An 18180-nucleotide genomic window follows, 5' to 3' on the forward strand; every position below is an offset into this window, starting at 1 on the left:
GTTTATATTTGCAGCATCATTGAGTTGTTCATTGCATAGCCATAAAATAAAGTCCAGCATCTGAGGCTCTCTGCCATTGCAGAGTTATGCACCGCAGTAATGGCATAAATAGAAATAACACCAAAGTACTGCTCTTCATCATGTTCGTAGATGGGAAGAGAGCTGTGCAAATGAATCGCTTTTGCATTCAAAGCAGTGCTATTCCCATTGAGTAGAAGGATATGCTTTTATTACACTGACATTTTAAAATGAATTAATATTTACTGAATTGCATCTAATTGTAATACAACTGCTTTAAAAGTACCAGCCATCTGTTTATTGTGTGTGTTTTAATTGTGAACTTGTCTTTATGGGGTGGTAATATTTAGCCTTTTCCATCCTTTTCATAGAAAGTAGATATTCTTTGTGGAATTGGAATCAAAAAGGTTGCCTGTGGAACCCAGTTTTCAGTTGCATTGACAAAAGATGGGCATGTGTATACATTTGGGCAAGGTAAGCTTAGCTGGAACTTCTTCAATACTGCAGACTTTCCGTGAAGTTTAGAGCAAATGTAGTCCATAATACGTGAAGGAGATGTTGTGCTGAAGGAGTCACCAAGGCTTTAGCTGCTTTTCCAGGGGCTGGATCCAGAGTCTGCCTTTCACCAGGGGAAAGGCTCTACTCACAGAAGGCGCCTCTTCTGATTTTTTAGGACCCTCCGTGCCCCTGCAACATGGTTCAGCCCATCCAGGAGTAGCGTTTGCAGGGAGCTGCAGGGGCTGCCATGAGCAGAAGGTGGTGGAGTAGTCTGCTTCCACCTGCCCAGTTACATGCGTCTAAACCTGGACCCAACTCATTCAGATTTGAACCTCGGAATGAAACAACGTGGAGTTCGTTAAACCAGCTCCGTTTATGAAACACATTCTGCCTCTGAAGATCACTTTTAGGTTGAGCGCAAATGGGGTGGGGGAATGGGTTGTTCTCATGCGCCGTTGCCCAGCACAATCAGTTCTGTGGAGGTGGGGGTGGGCAGGGTGCCAGTGGCAGGCTCCACACACAGCCTCCGCAGGCATTGTGTTCCCTGCCCTTGTTCTAGTCCTTTGAAGTTTCTCTTGTTTCTGATGACACAACTGGATCTCACGCCTTACTGCAGACCGGCTGATTGGCTTGCCGGAAGGCAGAGCCCGCAACCACAATCGCCCACAGCAAGTTCCAGCTTTGTCGGGAGTTTTCATTGAAGATGTAGCTGTCGGAGCAGAGCACACCCTCGCTCTGTCCTCCTCTGGGGATGTATACGCCTGGGGTAGCAACTCAGAAGGTCAGGTATGTATGAGATGGGTGTGATTTCAGCCACCAGCTTTTCCTCCCCATTTATGTGAAAAGAGGGAAATGGAATGGAGTCTTCAGTTAACCTCTGGGCATTTTTAGATTATTGCCCGCACTTTATTCCCAAACTTTTCCATGTGGTGTGGTTGGGAGCGGGTCTTACATGAGTGAGCCTTTGTGTCCTCCACCTGTCACTAAGCACACAATGTAATGCCTCAACCAGGAGACACATTCAGATAAATGCAGTATCTCCCTGACCCCCACAGTCCAGAACTTGATAGTGTCCAGTAATGAATTTGACTCTGGTTTGCGTGCATCCCAGTCACACAGTCATTCTTCTTGAATCCCTTACCAATTTCTAGCTTGGATTGGGCCACACCAACCATGTTCGAGAGCCAACTCTAATTACTTTCCTGCAAGGCAAGACTGTCCGACAGATTTCAGCAGGGCGATGCCACAGTGCTGCGTGGACGGCTCCACCTGTTCCCCCACGAGCTCCAGGTAAAGAAGAGTGTTGGGGATTAGAGTCCCCTGCTAGCCTGATGGTTGGCGGCTGCTTTCGTCGTGGTCCTGCCGTGCCAGAAACTGGCTCTGTCAGTCCCAACAAGGTGCCAAAGCAGAATTGATATGAGCCCTCCATCTTTTCCCTCTAAAATTCCTCAGACGTTTGATATTGACCCAGATCACCAACTTGCTAGCAGCAGTGGTCTCTGTCGTTAATCGTATAACGTCTGCAGTCCTAGTTCCATCTCTGGTAAGTCATGGTGATGGTAGCAGCAGCTGGTGTGGAGCAGGATGGAACAGCACCAGTTCACACAACCATTATGCGCGTGAATAATAAACCAGAGTCAAGTTTGGTCACAAAATGCTCTCACTTACCATTCATGGCTACTTTTATGCTTTCCCATCCGCAGTGAAATATTGACATGTTATTATGTCAGAAACGGTTCTGTGCATAAGGCCTTGGATGCCGGCAGGATCGAATCTCCCATCTCTTAATTTCCACGCTTCCCTTGGCAGGCGTGTCAGTGCCTTTACAGCTTGGCTTACCGGATGCCGTTCCACCGCAGTACAGCGCGCTGAAGGAAGTGAGCATCCACACCGTCAGAGCAAGGCTCAGGCTGCTCTACCATTTTTCTGACCTCATGTACTCTTCATGGAGGTTGCTGAATCTCAGTCCCAATAACCAGGTAACATTCCTCAACGTATGACCCTGTCATAGGTGCATTTGATATCTTTGCCTGCCCCCACACTTCATGATCTCTTGTGCAGAGCAATGCTCTACGAAGCTAGTTTCTCTCCAAGCGAGGAGCAACCCACTGGGCAGCTCTCAAACCCTGTCGAAGCGCCTGGGAGGCTGTGCAGGTACATGGTTGTGTTTTGTGCCAGTCCCACTCCTGTCCACGACCTGCCTAGGGATTAGCAAAACCAAGTCTTGAATCTTGAGGACCTTTACCTGCCATAACTCTGTGTAAACGGAAAGGGGGACTGTGATAACAAGCTGCACCTGCCCATTTCTAGAGAGATCTCCATACGTCTGATGGGGCGACCAGGGACGGGGAGGTCAAATGGAATGGCATCCCCAGCCCCAGGACTCTTGTCAAGGAAGGCTGGCCTGCCCACTCTCAGGGGCGGCTTGCATCGTGCCATACGAGAAGATGGACTCAGTTCATTTTTGCAACCAGCTGGGCCGAGGAGGCTAAGCTGTGTGAAGGGAGAAGCCAGCCTTTCATTTGCAAGCATTTGGGGAGGGGATGCCCTTGCTGAGCCAACCCCTACAGCAGGGGAAGGCAACCCGTATGGGCCCACAGGCACATTCGGACATTTGAGAAACTGTCCTGGGCAGAAGATGAAATGGCTGCCCTGGCTAGTCACAACAGAGAAGTAGCCTGCCCAGAGGTGTTAATGGGAAATCACAAGGGCGGCAGCTAGAGGCTCCCACTTTGCTTTGAAGCAATCCCAGCTGCCAATAAGAGCATCAAAATATTTTTTAAATAAAAATTCGGAGAAACAAAAACTGGTGGGCACCAAGGAAGGTGTCTGAGGGTACATTGGTGCCCGCAAGCACAATGTTGCCTATTCCAACCCTACAGCGGTTGCCGTTTCAGGAGCAGCTCTTAGGCTGTTGAGGAGAGGAGACAAGCAAGCAGGGTGACACCAGCCATGGGCCAGCTGTCAGAGCTGCCTCCTCAGGAGGAGGGAGGGGAGCTGGCAGTGGGCCTGCGGGGCATGTTGGCCTCCAGCGTTGCTCCTCTTTTTCTTACAGAACAGCACATCCCATTACAATGCTGGAACCTGGGGGATTGTCCAAGGACAGCTGAGGCCGCTGCTGGCACCAAGAGTCTACACCCTCCCCATGGTTCGCTCCATAGGGAAAACCATGGTTCAGGGGAAGAACTATGGGCCGCAGATAACAGTCAAAAGGATATCAACCAGGTCAGTATTTTCAGACTGTTCCAGGGGCAACCAGTGAACTATGTGAACCACTTTCTGGAATTGTAAGAGTATAACTGTATGTTCTGCAACATCATTTGTTATATTTGTGGTTGACATTTTCTTCTCTCTTTCCAAAGAGGTCGGAAATGTAAGCCTATTTTTGTTCAAATTGCAAGACAAGTTGTGAAGCTAAATGCTTCGGACCTTCGCCTACCCTCTCGTGCCTGGAAAGTGAAATTAGTTGGAGAAGGTGCTGATGATGCCGGGGGCGTCTTTGATGACACCATTACAGAAATGTGCCAGGTATTTGATTTTCAGATGTATGCTTTTTATTGCTTTAGTTTGTGTATCTTTGGCCTGCTGAAAATTCTATCCTGTACAGCAATGGTACAGAACCAAAATTGGGTGGGGGGCTGATGACCCCCCTGCCCTCCATGGGCTGTATGATGTCATGTGGGTGTGGCCACGCCCACCTGTCCCCATTTGCTCCATGGCTGAAGATCTGGGTCTTCCCTCCAGCGCTTGGGCCAGGTTTTGCTGCACTGGGACTTTCCCGATTAGGGAGGCCCCACGTGCAGCCAAGCTGAGCCAGCTGAGTCCCCCTTGTGCCTCTGTCAGAGGCTTTGCTACATGGGGGCTTTCCTGGTCAGGGAAGCCACACCTGTGGCACCGCATGGGAATCCCTGCTCTTGTCTGTGGTGGGAGATCACAGTGGAGATTCCTCTCCCGGAATTCTCCACAACCCTGATAGGGTGGGGTTTGTGGAGGGGGCCAGGCTGAGGGGGTCCCCAGAGGTGGCGCAGGACTCCATGGGCTGGGGGTCCTGCACCCTTGCTGTATGGAATGTGGAACATGGTTTGTGGGAAAATAGGCTTACTGATTACTGGAACATGAGATAATAATCAAAGCACTTCTGTAGTTATGGCTGTGAAATGTGTGAAATAAGGTATAAAACATTATTATATAAGTTTGCATACTAGTAGTTTTTACATACATATAAATAGTTAATAAAAGGAGTGTTTTCCATTAGATCATTTAGTCCCAGTATTGGGAAAAAGGTGGGATATAAATAAATATAATATCATCATCATCATTTACCATGGGACTGAATGGAGCCAACCCGTAATAATCTCGACTACGGAAGAGCAAAAGTATTTTGCACTGAAGTATTAAGCATTGCTTAGCTCTTCTGTCTCTGTCTCCTTGCCTGCCTCTGTATGGAGCCTCTGCTAGGAGGCAGATAAGGCTCACTCATCTGTGGCTCCTGTCCTCTTGTCTGGTTCTTTCAAATGAGGCAGGTTTTAGAAGCTCCAGATCTTAGCAACTGTTCATTTGGTGTGGAGACTTGCTGCCATGTTCATCCCAGAGCCTGAGAGCAACAAAATAGGCTAGAATTCAACCTTTCTCGCCGTCCTGCCACCATCAAAGGCTCACCTGGTGGGAACGCGGGAGAGGGCCTCTTCGGTGGCTGCCCCAAGGCTCTGGAACTCCCTTCCCAGGGAGGCGAGAGTGGCACCCTACTTGATACGCTTTTGTAGGCATATAAAAACTTTTTTGTTCCAGCAGGCCTTTGGGGATAACTAGTCTGGACCTGTGAAAATATGACAGATGGATACTATTTTTGTTGTTGTCTTTTAATGTGTTGATATTTTTACAATTTTAACATTGGTGGTTTAATTATATTTTTAATTTTTGTACACTTGTATTTATATTTATATTTATAGGTTTTAATTGTATAAGTTTTAATGTTGTAAAGCTGCCTTGAGTCCCAGTATTGGGAAAAGGGTGGGGTATAAATATAAATATAATTTTCATGAGTGGGCCTCCCATGAGGCAAAGTCAGGTAGTAAACATTAGAGACTATTAAAGGCAGCAGAGTGGGCTCCCAAATCCCTCCCCGCCCAAGTGAATTTGTGTAGCTCTGTAATACCGAGATTATATGAAAATGTAATTGTTTTCTTGCTTTAGCGTGTTAGATAACAGGTGAACTGTTCTCTTCTTAATTTATAAGGAACTTGAAACGGGGGCGGTTGACCTCCTAATTCCTTCCCCAAACGCAACAGCTGAAGTGGGCTACAACAGAGACAGGTAGGCTTCAAGGCATTTCCTTCTTGAAAGGCCACTAGTGAGCGCTGAGATAAAGGTAGGTCTAATTGAAATGAGCCTTTGAGTTTAGTGAAATCATCTTGAGTACAGTTTTTGCTTCAGGGATATAAAAGGCAAGTCAGTGACTCACAACAAATTTGTCAGCTCAGTATGCCAGGACAACAGAACGCATCAATTCTTGATGGCTTCACCATGTTAAAAATGGTTATGCAAATTGTTTTGTGAAATCAAGGGCATATATACACATCACAGACAGTTTCTGAGTCATATTTTCTCCCAGCTGCCACTCTGCTTATATTTTCACAGCCCACCATCAGATAACCTCCATTCGCTTTTACATTGTAGACCGGCTCATAGGGATCAGACCTACATCTTGTCCATAGGCAGCTGTGTTCATTTGGGATAAAGCTTTCTTCAAGTTCATCGGAGCTCCTCTTCAGAAAATGTTTCATATGAAAATTACCAATCACTGAACCAGAAGAGGCAGTTCCTCCATCTCTTAAACAGCACACTCACACTAGAAGAAAACACAGTAAAATGCCTTCAAAAGTCATCCTGTTTTCTACATGCACACGATCACTGGCTTCATCATGGAGCATAACCATTTAGACTCGTGTCGCATGCCTATGTTTTTCATAAGGTGACTACTCTTGTGAATGCTGCCGCACATTGGATCGCTCCACCGTGCCCCCTTTATCCAGCTTTTGAAAGCTTTCTTCTCAGGGCGGGTGCAGTTGCCATTTGGGCAAGTGTCGAGGCATTCACATGATCACTTCAGCGTGCCAGGACAACAGAATGAGTCAACTCTGGCCAGCGTCATCGTGTTAAAAAGGGTTATGTGAATTGTTTTGCCAAATTCAAAGGCGTATATATACATGATGGATGGTTACAGAGAGAATCAGAACAGTTTTGTAGGTTTTAGGGGGTTTGTGTTGGGGTTTTAACCTCTACGTAGAAGAATTCACCAGACAGGTTGGTCTATGACACCCTCAGGGATTTGAGTGGGTGCCCTATATCTCTGGGCACCGTGTTGCAGCCAGTTCTGCTGAGCCTTGGTGGGTTGGTGGGGTCTTTGGGTAGCAATTGTATTGAAGCCTCTGTGTTGATTTCACTCCTGTGTCTTGGTATCTTTCAAGGTTCCTCTTCAACCCTTCAGCCTACTTAGATGAACATCTGATGCAGTTCAAGTTTCTGGGCATTCTGATGGGTGTGGCCATTCGTACAAAGAAGCCTTTGGATCTTCATTTGGCTCCCATGGTCTGGAAGCAGCTCTGCTGTATCCCACTCACCCTGGAAGACCTGGAAGAGGTGGATCTTCTCTATGTGCAAACCCTGAACAGCATTCTTCACATTGAAGACAGTGGGATAACAGAAGAGAATTTCCATGAGGTAAGCTAAGCAGCCAGTCTCCGCCACACTATTTCAGTGGATTCCTCCCTCTCCTGCAGTCAGAAGGTGCATACTAGATGCTGCCATGACTTTGCTTCCAGGGCCACAGTTTTGTGGCCTGCAGATTGAACCTCCCTTCTGGATGTGATGTTGATTTAAATAAAGGTGCTCCAGGGACCTTGCCAATTAGGGTGGTATTTGTGAGGTAGAGACTTAGTCTGATGATAGAACATCTGATTGGAAAAGCAAGAAATGTGTAGTTGAACTCTGTGATGAAGTGCATACCAGCACATCCATAGTATTGAAATGGTGGTGATCCAGTACAGGTGAGGTATCTTGCTTCTTAAAGCTTGCCACAGTCGCAAGGCTAAACCATTATTTTCCCTGCTAGATGATTCCTCTAGATTCTTTTGTTGGCCAAAGTGCTGATGGAAAAATGGTTCCCATAATCCCTGGTGGGAACAGCATCCCACTCACCTTTTCAAACCGAAAGGAATATGTGGAAAGGGCCATTGAGTACAGACTCCATGAAATGGACCGTCAGGTAAGAATCCCAAATGTATTCGTGTGGGGTTGATTGATTTAATTATAAAGATGAACTTGAGTTTACTTTGAATGCTCCATTTTCTTGAGCTGTGTGAATCTTTTTTATTTGAAACCTTTATTTTGTTGTTTTATCTATGTAGACCACTGGCTGTTGCAGGGGCCAGGTCTGGCTTAAGGACTCTTGGCACCAGCATAGATGTCATTTGTGCTTAGGATCACACGTTGCTTGAGCCCACTTCCTTCTAAAGTGCAATCGCTACTTACATTCCCCCTCGCAAAATGTCCAGTCAAGCTGCCTAACGTCTAGATCAGCAGTGGGGAGCCTCTTTCTGCCCAGGGGCCAAATCACCTCCAAGCAAGTGCTTCAGGGACTGCCTGCTGGGGAGACCCCACAGCTGGCATGTGGCCCCCTGCACATTGTCTCTCCGCCCTCCTGAAAATGCCTCCCTTGCACCGCTATCAGACTTATTAAAAGGTTCCCCATCTCTGACCTGGATGCATCTTGACGATAGTTTTAACTGTTGCTGCCAGGCAGATGCACGCGTGTGATCACACAGAAATCCCTCTCTTGGAGTTGCAGGTGGCTGCAGTGCGAGAAGGGATGTCATGGATTGTCCCTGTGCCCTTGCTGTCCCTTCTGACTGCTAAGCAGTTGGAGCAAATGGTCTGCGGTATGCCAGAAATTTCTGTGGACGTCCTCAAGAAGGTTGTACGGTACAGAGAGGTCGATGAGCAGCACCAGCTAGTTCAGTGGTTCTGGCACACTCTAGAAGAGTTTTCAAACGAGGAGCGAGTCCTTTTCATGAGATTCGTGTCGGGAAGATCTCGCCTGCCGGCCAACACAGCAGATATCTCTCAGCGTTTCCAAATAATGAAGGTCGATAGGGTAAGGTGCCAGTTCTTCTCTTCTTGATTGCTGTCCTGTGTCATTAATCTGACGATAGAAGCCAGCAGTAAAAAGAAAACGTATCATTGAGAACTGAAACACAAGGTGTCTTATACATAGATCTGGGAAAATATGCCACTCTGTTCTTGCTCATGTGGAATGCTCGTGTTCATGCTTATCCTGTGCTGCCAGTGCCTGTGCGGTGGAGGAGGTGAAGACCCCCCTCTAGATGAAGATTCTCTAGCCTGAGCTTGAAACAAGCCCCAAGGATACACCGAAAAATGAAGTGTATGAAGGAACTCTTCTGTGCAGGAAGAGGCCATTAAATGTGGTTACACCACTAATATTCTTGCTCAGCAATTTCCACCAGTGGAAAAGAGCCAGCACAGGAAGATAAGGGGCAGATAAGCCCCCCACCCCCACATTAGCCCCCAGAGAAGGGCAGCTCTTTTATAGTGGCAGAGCCCTATCCAGCCCATGGGATCTCTTCATCCTATTTTCTAGTTTGGGGAACCATTGGGGAAGGAAGAGATGCATGGGGTGTGTGGGGGGAGGGCGAGTTGAACATTTACTGTGAGTAGGATTTAGGGTGAGAGGCCACTGGAGAGGGGAGTGTGCTGTTGGTGAAAGGCGTGATAATAGATCTGTGCAAGAGTGGCAAGGGAGGAGCAAGTGTGGGCATGACAGCAACAATCGTATTAAAAACATCTCTTCTATCCTGTGAGGTGACTAGAGCAGTGCTACAGAGGGATGTTGGTTTCTTCATAAAATAGAATGAGAAGGGTTATATGTAAGAGAAAACTAGGGATGGAGAATTTTGAAAAGCATTCTGCAAAGCACTCCCCAAACCATTGAAAGGCAAGCCCACACCCTTTGAATTGCCCCTTGGCTTGTAATGGCTTGGCAACAGTCCTCTTCGCTGCCTGTTTCCCTCCTCCCTTACCTGTTGCAAAGGGAGGGGTTTGGGAGGGAAGCCTCTAAGGCAAAGGGCTGCTTTTAATCTGTTCCTGCATGGCCAGTATGGACTCAAGGAAGAGTAGTTCTTTTTATTCTTATAGCAGGCAGGTTTTTTTAAAAGGTCCCCAGAGTTTGTCAGCAAGAGGGGATCCAAAGTGTGCTTAGAAGCCTTCATGGTAGAGAGCTGGACCCACTGTCCTAGTTGTCATTTCACTCCCCTGCAACTTCTTATATTTGGAAAAGTGTAGGGAGGAGGGAAGCTGGGGGGCAAGAGGGGTGATGGAGCTTCTTTCTGAGCTTTGGAGGATTCTCAGGAAATGGAGCTTTTCCTCAGACTGCTCTGCGAAGTCTTGGAAAAATGCAGTCCTTTCCAGACTGACAGACTAGTTGTTTCACCCATGCCTACAGGAAAGTGTGCTTTTCTGCGGGAAGCGTTCATTGAGAAGTCCTTTGCATTCTTAACAGCAGCCTGCCCCCGCCCTTCTCTCTCTCTCTCTCTCTCTCTGCAGCCTTACGACAGCTTGCCTACCTCACAGACGTGCTTCTTTCAACTGAGGCTCCCACCCTACTCCAGTCAGCTAATCATGGCCGAGCGTTTGCGCTATGCAATCAACAATTGCAGGTCTATAGATATGGACAATTACATGCTGTCCCGAAATGTGGACAATACTGAGGGCTCAGACACAGATTATTAACTCTGTGGACAAAATCATCTTCCTTTCTTGCAAATAGTGCTCATGTCAGATTTCAATGTTGACACCATTTTATGGTAATGATAGATGTTTTAGGAACATAAACAGTGGCCACCTTTTTAGTTACTCTAAATGTAACAAAACTTAGATGTGTTTATTTTTTTGTGACTGTAAACAAAAATACAAAAAAGTGAGATCAGTAAGGTTTTTTCCCCCTTCACACCCCCCCCCCCCCCGTTTTTGTTCACTTTTGATAAGTTTGCATGGAGCCTTTCCGGTGCATTTCTGTTGGGAATGGTACATTTATAAGCCCTCCCAGTGAACATGAAGAGTTGTACATTGTGTATAATTGTTCATTAGAAAGGACAGTTTTACATGAATATTCATATATTTATTTTTGTTTTAATTTGAAATGCCTGTGCAGGGTTCCTTATGCAGAGAAAATAAAGCAAATTCAAGAACTGAATAGTCGTTTCCCAGTAGTTTATTCAGCATTTGCAATGGAGCTGACCTAGAATTGTGGTTTGTCATTTCATTCTTCTGTTTATTGTATTAGTTTTATTTCTTACAGAAATCTTCCACCACATTATTTCTAGTTTTTTTCTCCTTTGCCCCTGTTATCTTAAGATGACACTGATAGCTGAAACCAGGTATGGAGGTCAAGGCTCCTACCTGGGAACCACTAAGCAAGATAGAGGGGAAGAAGCTGTGTTTGACCCTTCACAGGTAGACAGGTAGGCAATATGGAAAGACTGAGAATTCAGCTGGTTAATAACCTTTTGTCACAAGGGTTAAAGCATTGGCAAGTAAGGGTATGGGGGTCTAGCAGTACAAAGGAATGCCTGTCAGACCTAGGGGGTGTGGAATAGCTGCAAAAAGGCTAATGTTAAATTAAAACCATGGTATTTTGCCTAGAGAACTTAGAACTTCCAAAATTCTGCATAGCATGTTCAACCTTCTTAAATCCAGCACATAAAACATAACATAAAGCACTTTGAGAAATCCAAGGAGATTTCTTAAATGTGTGGGGTTGGACTCGATGGTCTTATAGGCCCCTTCCAGCCCTACTATTCTATGATTCACCCTTTCTGATGGGTTAACAGTTAAGACACTGCTTGTGATAAACCTTGTTGGGAGGGTAGGGGGGGAAGAGACTGCACTAAGGCTCGTCAAACCTCTACAATAATAGGAATCACAACTTAAGTTGTTGTTGTTCAGTTGTGTCCGACTCTTCGTGACCCCATGGACCAGAGCACGCCAGGCCTTCCTGTCCTGCGCTCTCTCCCGGAGCGTGCTCAAGTTCATATTCATTGCATCAGTGATGCTATCTAGCCATCTCGTCCTCTGCCGTCCCCTACACAACTTAAGAGGGCCCCTCAAAGAAGCAATACATGTCAATGGGCCTCTGTTGGTAGGAATCGACTAATGTAAACAGAGTTCTGGATAATTGCAGTTTAGTCATTTGCACTAAAATAGTATGACTTAAAAGAAATTAATGCACCTGATAGAGACTGCGCCATTGTGAGCTGAGATACACAATTTCCTTTGCCAGTTCTTGGTATTTTGGAGATGATCACCTGTTGAGATTTCAGTAAATGTTCCAAACTCCAGCATTACTTAAAGAAGCTTCCATAAAGAGAAAAATGATTTGTCTGTCACGTTGTTAGGGTGGCTTCTTGATCTTGTTCAGTAACCTTTATTTATCAATATGTACTGTTTTTCAGAAAACAAAGCACTTTTTCACAAATATTCCTTACTAGCTTGGGAAATGGATCAGAACCCTCTGGCTCTCCAAATCATCCAATAATGGGACATCCAGAATCTGATAGAGCTCATTCCCAGTAGCCAAACTTCCAGGTCTTACAAGACGGGCTTTGCCATTCTCACATTTCAGTTACTTTGTACAGGAGAATTTCCTGATAGCTGTACCCTGTTTGCATATCTGCTTCTATATAGATGCAAGCATGGACATGGCACTCCAAATACATGCAAACAGAGGCACATAAAATACGCTACTGTTCTTATGGCTAGTGCCACAGCAGTTTCTTGAATGCTCTTTCTGACACCCAGCTGCCTGGCTTTTTGTCTGGGATCATGTTTGCACTTCTTTCTGCTTTTAGATGTATTGATGGACGCTTTTTGCAGACTCGCTGCAAACCAGCTGGTGTTACATTTCTGCAAAAGTCCACATGCAGAGTTTGTAAAGAGTCAGCATAGAGGGTTACAGCTTCTAGAGTCTGGTCAGTGATCTGGACACAGTTTTCTAGTTGGAGAGTCTTGAGCCAGGAGCAACTCTTGAGAAGCAATGTGACATAATCATCAGTGACATGGCCACATCCAGAAAGCGTCAAAGACAGCAAGTTTGGACACCTGAAAGTGTAAGCACTGCAGGTTAATTTATGAGTTGGGAACAAAGGCCATCTCAAAGACCAGCTCAACAAGTTTGTTCTTCCCTCCCATCCTCAGGCCACTAAAGCTGCCCCAAACTCTATTTCATATCTACATATGAAGCACAAGAACCTAAGAAGCACAAGAACCTAACTAGGTGGTACTTCAAATCACTTGCTGCCCAGTACACACAGAGGAGGTCTTTATAAAGCAATGTTTGCAGAAGAATACTGTAAAGCGGAAATAAATTAAACCTAATTTTAAGATATAAAGCTTTTCACACAGATGCCATGGAGGTGTTCTCAGGCTATGATGCCCAGGGAAGTTACAGAGGCTGATAATTCAAGGTTGTCATTCTGCATCAAGAGTCTCAACTCATGTATGTTTTGATATTAGATTGGCTTGCAAACTAAGAGGATAGCACAGCAACCACCGAGTAGTGGCCTCCACACAGCTGTATGGCTACTAGTCATAATGACTACAGTACTATCTCTGAATACCAGTTGCTGGGAAACGAGCAGGAGAGAGCTATTGCACTCATGTCCTACTTGTGGGCTTTCCAGAGGCATTGGGTTGACCACACCTTTGGTCTGATCCAACAGCACTCCTCTTATATGGTTCACATTAACTTTTCCCACAGGTGAGGCAATAACCTTGCACTGCCGTTCCTTTTCCTAACGTAACTTAGACAGAATGTTTACCCCGATTCTTGTAAACAGATTGAATTTTAGGCTAGTTAGAGGGACCTTCACCTTGGGAGAATTGCTTCATGCATGTACCCCTCTTGGTCCACTTTGCCCAGGACTACATGTTTAGAATATTATAAGCATTAAACACAAGACTGTTACATCAAGATACAGACTCTAACCACACCAGAAATAAGACCATCAAGATTTTCTGTGCTGTGCTGCCTGACAACTTATTTGTACCTGTTTTTTGTCTTCACTCTTTGCTCAGGCCAATGAAATAGTTAATCTTCCTGCTGTGAAATGGGGAAGAGGGAGGAGGGTGGCTAAAACCACTTCGCTTTAGCTGGGGAGCAGGAACTTCTAACTGAAAAATGCTTGGAATGGCAGGGCAGCTATAGCATATGCGGTTGGAAATTCCATGGGATTAGAAGAGTGCAGAAGTTGCCTTTTAGAAAACTGGTATGCCAGATTTTTCACCTTAAAAGCGGTTGAAAGAAATCCCATGGGAACGCAGAACTGTGGGACCCTCCTACAAGTCTGTTGCTGTATTTTAAGCTATAAGGTCTTAAGAGAATTTAGGATGTGCATTAAACAACAATGCCATGACTCTGAAGAATACTTTTACTCCTGGGTAAGTCTAGGAGGAATCAAAAGGCCATCCATAGTCATGAGTGCTTTGTCTGTAGCCAACGTGAGTCCTATCTATTATGCAACCTATCCATTTGAGGAATTTCACAGCTCAAGAACTTACCTGTTGCAAACCTGGAGTAAAAAATCATTGACTATGTGTCTGTGTACGCTGCAGATATCCCTCTGTAAGGTGCTCTTCATCCAGTCCTCAACATTGCACACTTTGACTTGGCTGGAATGCCAGCAGATGGAGAGGTAACGCAAGGCCGGTCCCAGAACAAAGTTATCCTTTGTTAGTTCTGTAGGAGAATGGAAGTGCAGCAAAGGCCACAGCGAGGGGTCCTGAAACACCCTGAGCAACCTCTGACATGTCTGGGCTAAACTCTTCCTGCTGTTTTTGTCCAGAAAAGAGAAAATGTGCAGAAGGCATTCCCAGTTCAGCTGTGTTATGAGCATTGCCTGTGAGTGCAGAAAGAAAGCAGCATGCCGCAGCAACCTCACCAGAGGCCAGACCTGCTTCCGAGTCACTCCTTGTCTCTTGCACAAATATGGTGTGGAATGGGGGTTATTTTTGGTTAACAGCTGGGAACGACGTTTCAAAAAAGGGCAAGGATCAAGGGGAGGCTGACTGCAGCCTCAGTTTCTTCTCCCCTTGGAACAGCTACAGCAGGAACAAAATGGCTTAACTTAATCAAATCTTGCCTTAAAAGGATTTGCTTCTGAGCTTCTTTGTGTTGTTTAGGAGCAGATTTGTGCTTGTTTAGAGCACTTCCCCATCCACCCATCTGGAAGGGAACTAGTGGTGTCGCCCATCACGTGAGGCAAAAAAGGGTCTGAAGAACGTTCACATCCTGCAGGGGCATTTTGAGAAGGGCTTGCGACAGGCAGTGTACGCACAGAGGGCCTGGGGAGGTGGGTGGGGGAGAAGAGCTTCACACACTGCAGTGGTGGAAACCATAGGCATCTTGGCTTCAAAGCATTTGGGTGGTCACCGCTAGCCAAAGCGGGGCGGGGCGAGAAAGGAGACTTCAGGCAGGGAGGGGCACTTCCTAGAGCTGCAGCCAAAATTGTCCTGCTCCCCCTGGAAACTGCAGTGAGGCAGAGCATGTAGGAGAGATTCTGGCCCCGGAGCTGCTTTCCGTCCTGCCCCCTTCCCTTGCTAGCCGACTGCGCAGGAACCCCAGATGTCCTCTTCTGAGGGCAGGGTTGGATCACCGTCCCACTCCACATGTCGTATGGCTGCGTGTGGAGTCAGATACCTTTCATGACCAAGCTCTGTTCCCCCAGTATCCCCCCAAAGCCTGTTGCAGTTTCTCCCATTTCATCAGAAAGAGCTCCGCGTAACCAAACATGAGAACGAAAATGGTAAGTAGCCAAAATTCTCTCATAGCATGTAGAGGTTCAGAGAGAGATAAATACATGTTCTTCTGCTGGGAGCGGGTGAGGCCGTCAAAAGGCAAACAGGGCAACCAAAAGAGCATAATCTGTGTACCGCTGTAACTGGGGGTGTCACACGCACCAACTGACACCCAGCTTCCTCCTGCCTGTCCCAGCGGGGCTGCCGCCAGCCACAGCCATCCTACCGCTACCTTCCCCAGAAGCTGTGTTAGAGGCACTGTGAACTTGCAAAGGCCAAGCTAAGCACATGGCAGCCTCATGCTGAAGCCTCTCCTAAAACAGCCCCAGCGTAGGAGGAGAATGGGCGGGCCCCTGTGCAGCAGGCCTGAGTAGCACAGCTCTCGGTGTGTTCCATCCCTGTGCTCAGCGTGGTGCTTCCTGCGAGTAAGGGTAGCTGGCTTCGTCATATTATACACAGCCAACAGCCCCCTAGGGTTAGTGTTCACCCGATACATTTGAGAACTCTTCCCTACAAAAAGGAACAAAATGAGGAAGGAGCACCCTCAGAATCTCCCTGAAAGTCTTCCCTAATACTCCAGCGTGGAGCAGGAAACAGTCACTGGACAACAGGGCCTTTTCTAGAGGAAGGCTCCATCCAGCTGTTCTAAATGATATGCTTGAGAGGGGGACGAACACACACACACAGCTGCCCCCAGAAAACACACAATGTCACCTTGTACTCAAGTCCACAAGCAAGAATCTAGTAGCCAAACCTATCCCATGTGCCAATGTGGGCCAAATCCAGCCTAAAAACAAGAACAAAAAACCCAACTCCACCCATCACACTTCTGCAACAGTTGCCTGCCTGCCTGCCGCCAGCAGTCCTTTCTTGCTCCAGGCACCCTGGCCACCTAGCTGTTTATCAAGCTGCTTGATTAAAGAGTCCCTCTTCCAGAAGCTAAGCCACCCAATTGGCCAGGAAAACCAGATCCTGACCCTCAATTAGCACACCCTGCATAGAAAGAAGGAAAGACTTTAATGGCAGATTTTCCAGAGGAATATATTTTATGAGGGAGCTTGATTTGTGGCCAATAGTCACCCTACAAATGCTCCAAAGACAAGCTCAGCAGTCCTCAGCAAGGCTTACATACAGGATTTTAACGGCACGCGTGCAATCACAGCTGCGGCACTGCAGCCCTGAGGCCCTCTAATGCACACTGGAACCAGAGTGTTCAGGATACACACGACTACTGCAGCGAGAGACACATAGCCCTGTAATGAAAACCACCATAGTGCTGTTTCCAGCCAGCTGCCACGCATGCCTTGAAATCTGGCTTGTGTCTTACCTTTGCTAATGCTTCTTTTTCGAACCGCCTCTTTTCCATGGAACAGCAGAATTCGAATCCATTAACAGTTTCAGAGTCAGAGCACCTTTTGCATGGAGCTGTTGTGCCTTCAGGCAGCAAACAGGCTTCATCTTGCAGTAGGCATACAGGGGGGATCAAGGGCACATTTTGTCTCTCTAAACAAGAGGGGGGGCGGGGAGCGCCAGTGCTTTTTCAGAGAGCATTTATGGTGCTTAACTACATCACCCTCTGCATATTCCTGCCAGTGGCTCTAACAGGCACAGCAGTGCAAAACCTAGCAGCTCATTTGGCAGAAATGAAGAAAAAAAGCCCCCTCACCTTTCTGCTTAGATACAGGCTATACAAAAAGGGTTAAAAATCCAATACTATGGTGCAGTACACACTTTGACTGCTTCTAATCTGTCACTTTGACACAACTCACTGAGTAGAATCCAGTGGATAAGCAAATCTCCACCAGGAAGAGAAATAATTTGTGTTACCACAACGCACTGATTAGACTGTCCATTTGTGTGTTGGTGGGGGTGGGCGGGAACTAAATTAAGAAAAGGCTTCCTTGCCCGACCCACGTGCCTGAGCGACCCTACAGCCTGCTTCAGGAACAGGAGCAATGAGTAAGTGCATTCCATTTATAGTGCCACACTCCAAAAGAGGAAACGCTGTGTCACAGGGGAGGGAATCCCAGCACAAGAACCAGGGGTGGGGGAGCAATGAAGGACAGACAGAGGAGAAGCAAGAACCGGGGGCAGCTATGTCATGTAGCTGGTTTTCTTTTGTGGCGGTGGTAGTTACTCAGTTATCGAGAAAGGCACATTTACATCACTTTCTGAACCTTAGTCCTCCATTCCAATGGGAGCTACTATGGAGGGGAGAGCAGCAAAGGTCCTTGGTCAGATGCTTCCCCTCTGCCTCGTAGGTTAGATGCCAATTCAGGGTTACAGCCCAAAAGATTGTTTATACCTCTGCTGTGGACCCTTCTGCAATGTGCATATTTGAAGGCAACATTTAAAGTTGAGGTTCAGGCATCTATCTTGTTCTAGCAAATAAATTATCTGGCCAACTTGCCTAGAGAAGAGCTGGAGGACCCATAGCTGCCCTTTTAAAATGGCACCATATAGTGGTGCAGTGAGAGTGAGAGAGAGAGAGAGAGAGCGCGCGCGCGCATCTATGTGAGAGACAGAGACAGACAGACCAACTATGCATAAATCACGTGGGCACAGCATGAGGACAGCTTCTCATTCATCAAAACAGCTAGAGCTGCAGGACAGCACACATCTATACAAATCTTTGTTCATTTCAGCCAACCAAAGAGCAAAAATCGCAGGTGGCCCACACTGCCTGCAACTGTAAACCTAATTTGCTGCAAAAAAAACATGAGATACAGGGGGAAGAAATCAGAACTGGGACACACATACAGTGTTGCAACATGTGGCATGTCAGAACATTACTGAGGG

General features: G+C 46.6%; 2 protein-coding genes across 10 annotated transcripts in view; one reads left to right on the forward strand and one right to left on the reverse strand.

Moving 5' to 3' along the window:
* Nucleotides 1–10783, forward strand: part of HERC1 (HECT and RLD domain containing E3 ubiquitin protein ligase family member 1) — a 113735-nt gene extending 102952 nt beyond the window's left edge. For all 8 annotated transcript variants that reach the window (XM_084816648.1, XM_084816654.1, XM_084816653.1 and 5 more), the window contains 11 exons: nucleotides 390–492; nucleotides 1133–1302; nucleotides 1668–1806; nucleotides 2326–2495; nucleotides 3572–3741; nucleotides 3879–4044; nucleotides 5753–5829; nucleotides 6984–7236; nucleotides 7628–7780; nucleotides 8363–8668; nucleotides 10135–10783. In XM_084816648.1, the coding sequence (XP_084672774.1) occupies nucleotides 390–492; nucleotides 1133–1302; nucleotides 1668–1806; nucleotides 2326–2495; nucleotides 3572–3741; nucleotides 3879–4044; nucleotides 5753–5829; nucleotides 6984–7236; nucleotides 7628–7780; nucleotides 8363–8668; nucleotides 10135–10320 (1893 nt within the window). In that variant the 3' untranslated portion in view covers nucleotides 10321–10783. The remainder of the gene's footprint in view (nucleotides 1–389; nucleotides 493–1132; nucleotides 1303–1667; nucleotides 1807–2325; nucleotides 2496–3571; nucleotides 3742–3878; nucleotides 4045–5752; nucleotides 5830–6983; nucleotides 7237–7627; nucleotides 7781–8362; nucleotides 8669–10134) is intronic.
* FBXL22 (F-box and leucine rich repeat protein 22) lies at nucleotides 7105–14569 on the reverse strand. Of its 2 annotated transcripts, XR_014785300.1 has the most exons (3): nucleotides 14146–14569; nucleotides 11819–12687; nucleotides 7105–8716 (listed from the first exon to the last, which is right to left on the reverse strand). XR_014785300.1 is itself a non-coding variant. In XM_084816661.1 (2 exons), exons 1-2 carry the CDS (start codon nucleotides 14478–14480, stop codon nucleotides 12345–12347), a joined length of 678 nt encoding a protein of 225 aa, XP_084672787.1. In that variant the 5' UTR covers nucleotides 14481–14569; the 3' UTR covers nucleotides 10576–12344. The 2 variants fall into 2 exon arrangements, 1 of the variants encoding a protein (XP_084672787.1); XM_084816661.1 differs by lacking the exon at nucleotides 7105–8716 and having other exon boundaries at nucleotides 10576–12687.
* Between the last annotated feature and the right edge of the window lie 3611 nt (nucleotides 14570–18180).

Source organism: Heloderma suspectum, chromosome 11 (genome assembly GCF_057233095.1).
Source record: "Heloderma suspectum isolate Gila_16-S chromosome 11, 16-S_ref, whole genome shotgun sequence".
NCBI classification, from domain to species: Eukaryota; Metazoa; Chordata; class Lepidosauria; order Squamata; family Helodermatidae; genus Heloderma; species Heloderma suspectum.

Bases quoted from the DNA above. Each gene is read 5' to 3' on its own strand.
- FBXL22 (XM_084816661.1), bottom strand. From the start codon at position 14,480: ATGCTCATAACACAGCTGAACTGGGAATGCCTTCTGCACATTTTCTCT. The intron at 12,688-14,145 runs GTAAGTTCTTGA...TTACACTTTCAG, and splicing joins TTACTCCAGGTTTGCAACAG to GTGTCCAAACTTGCTGTCTT.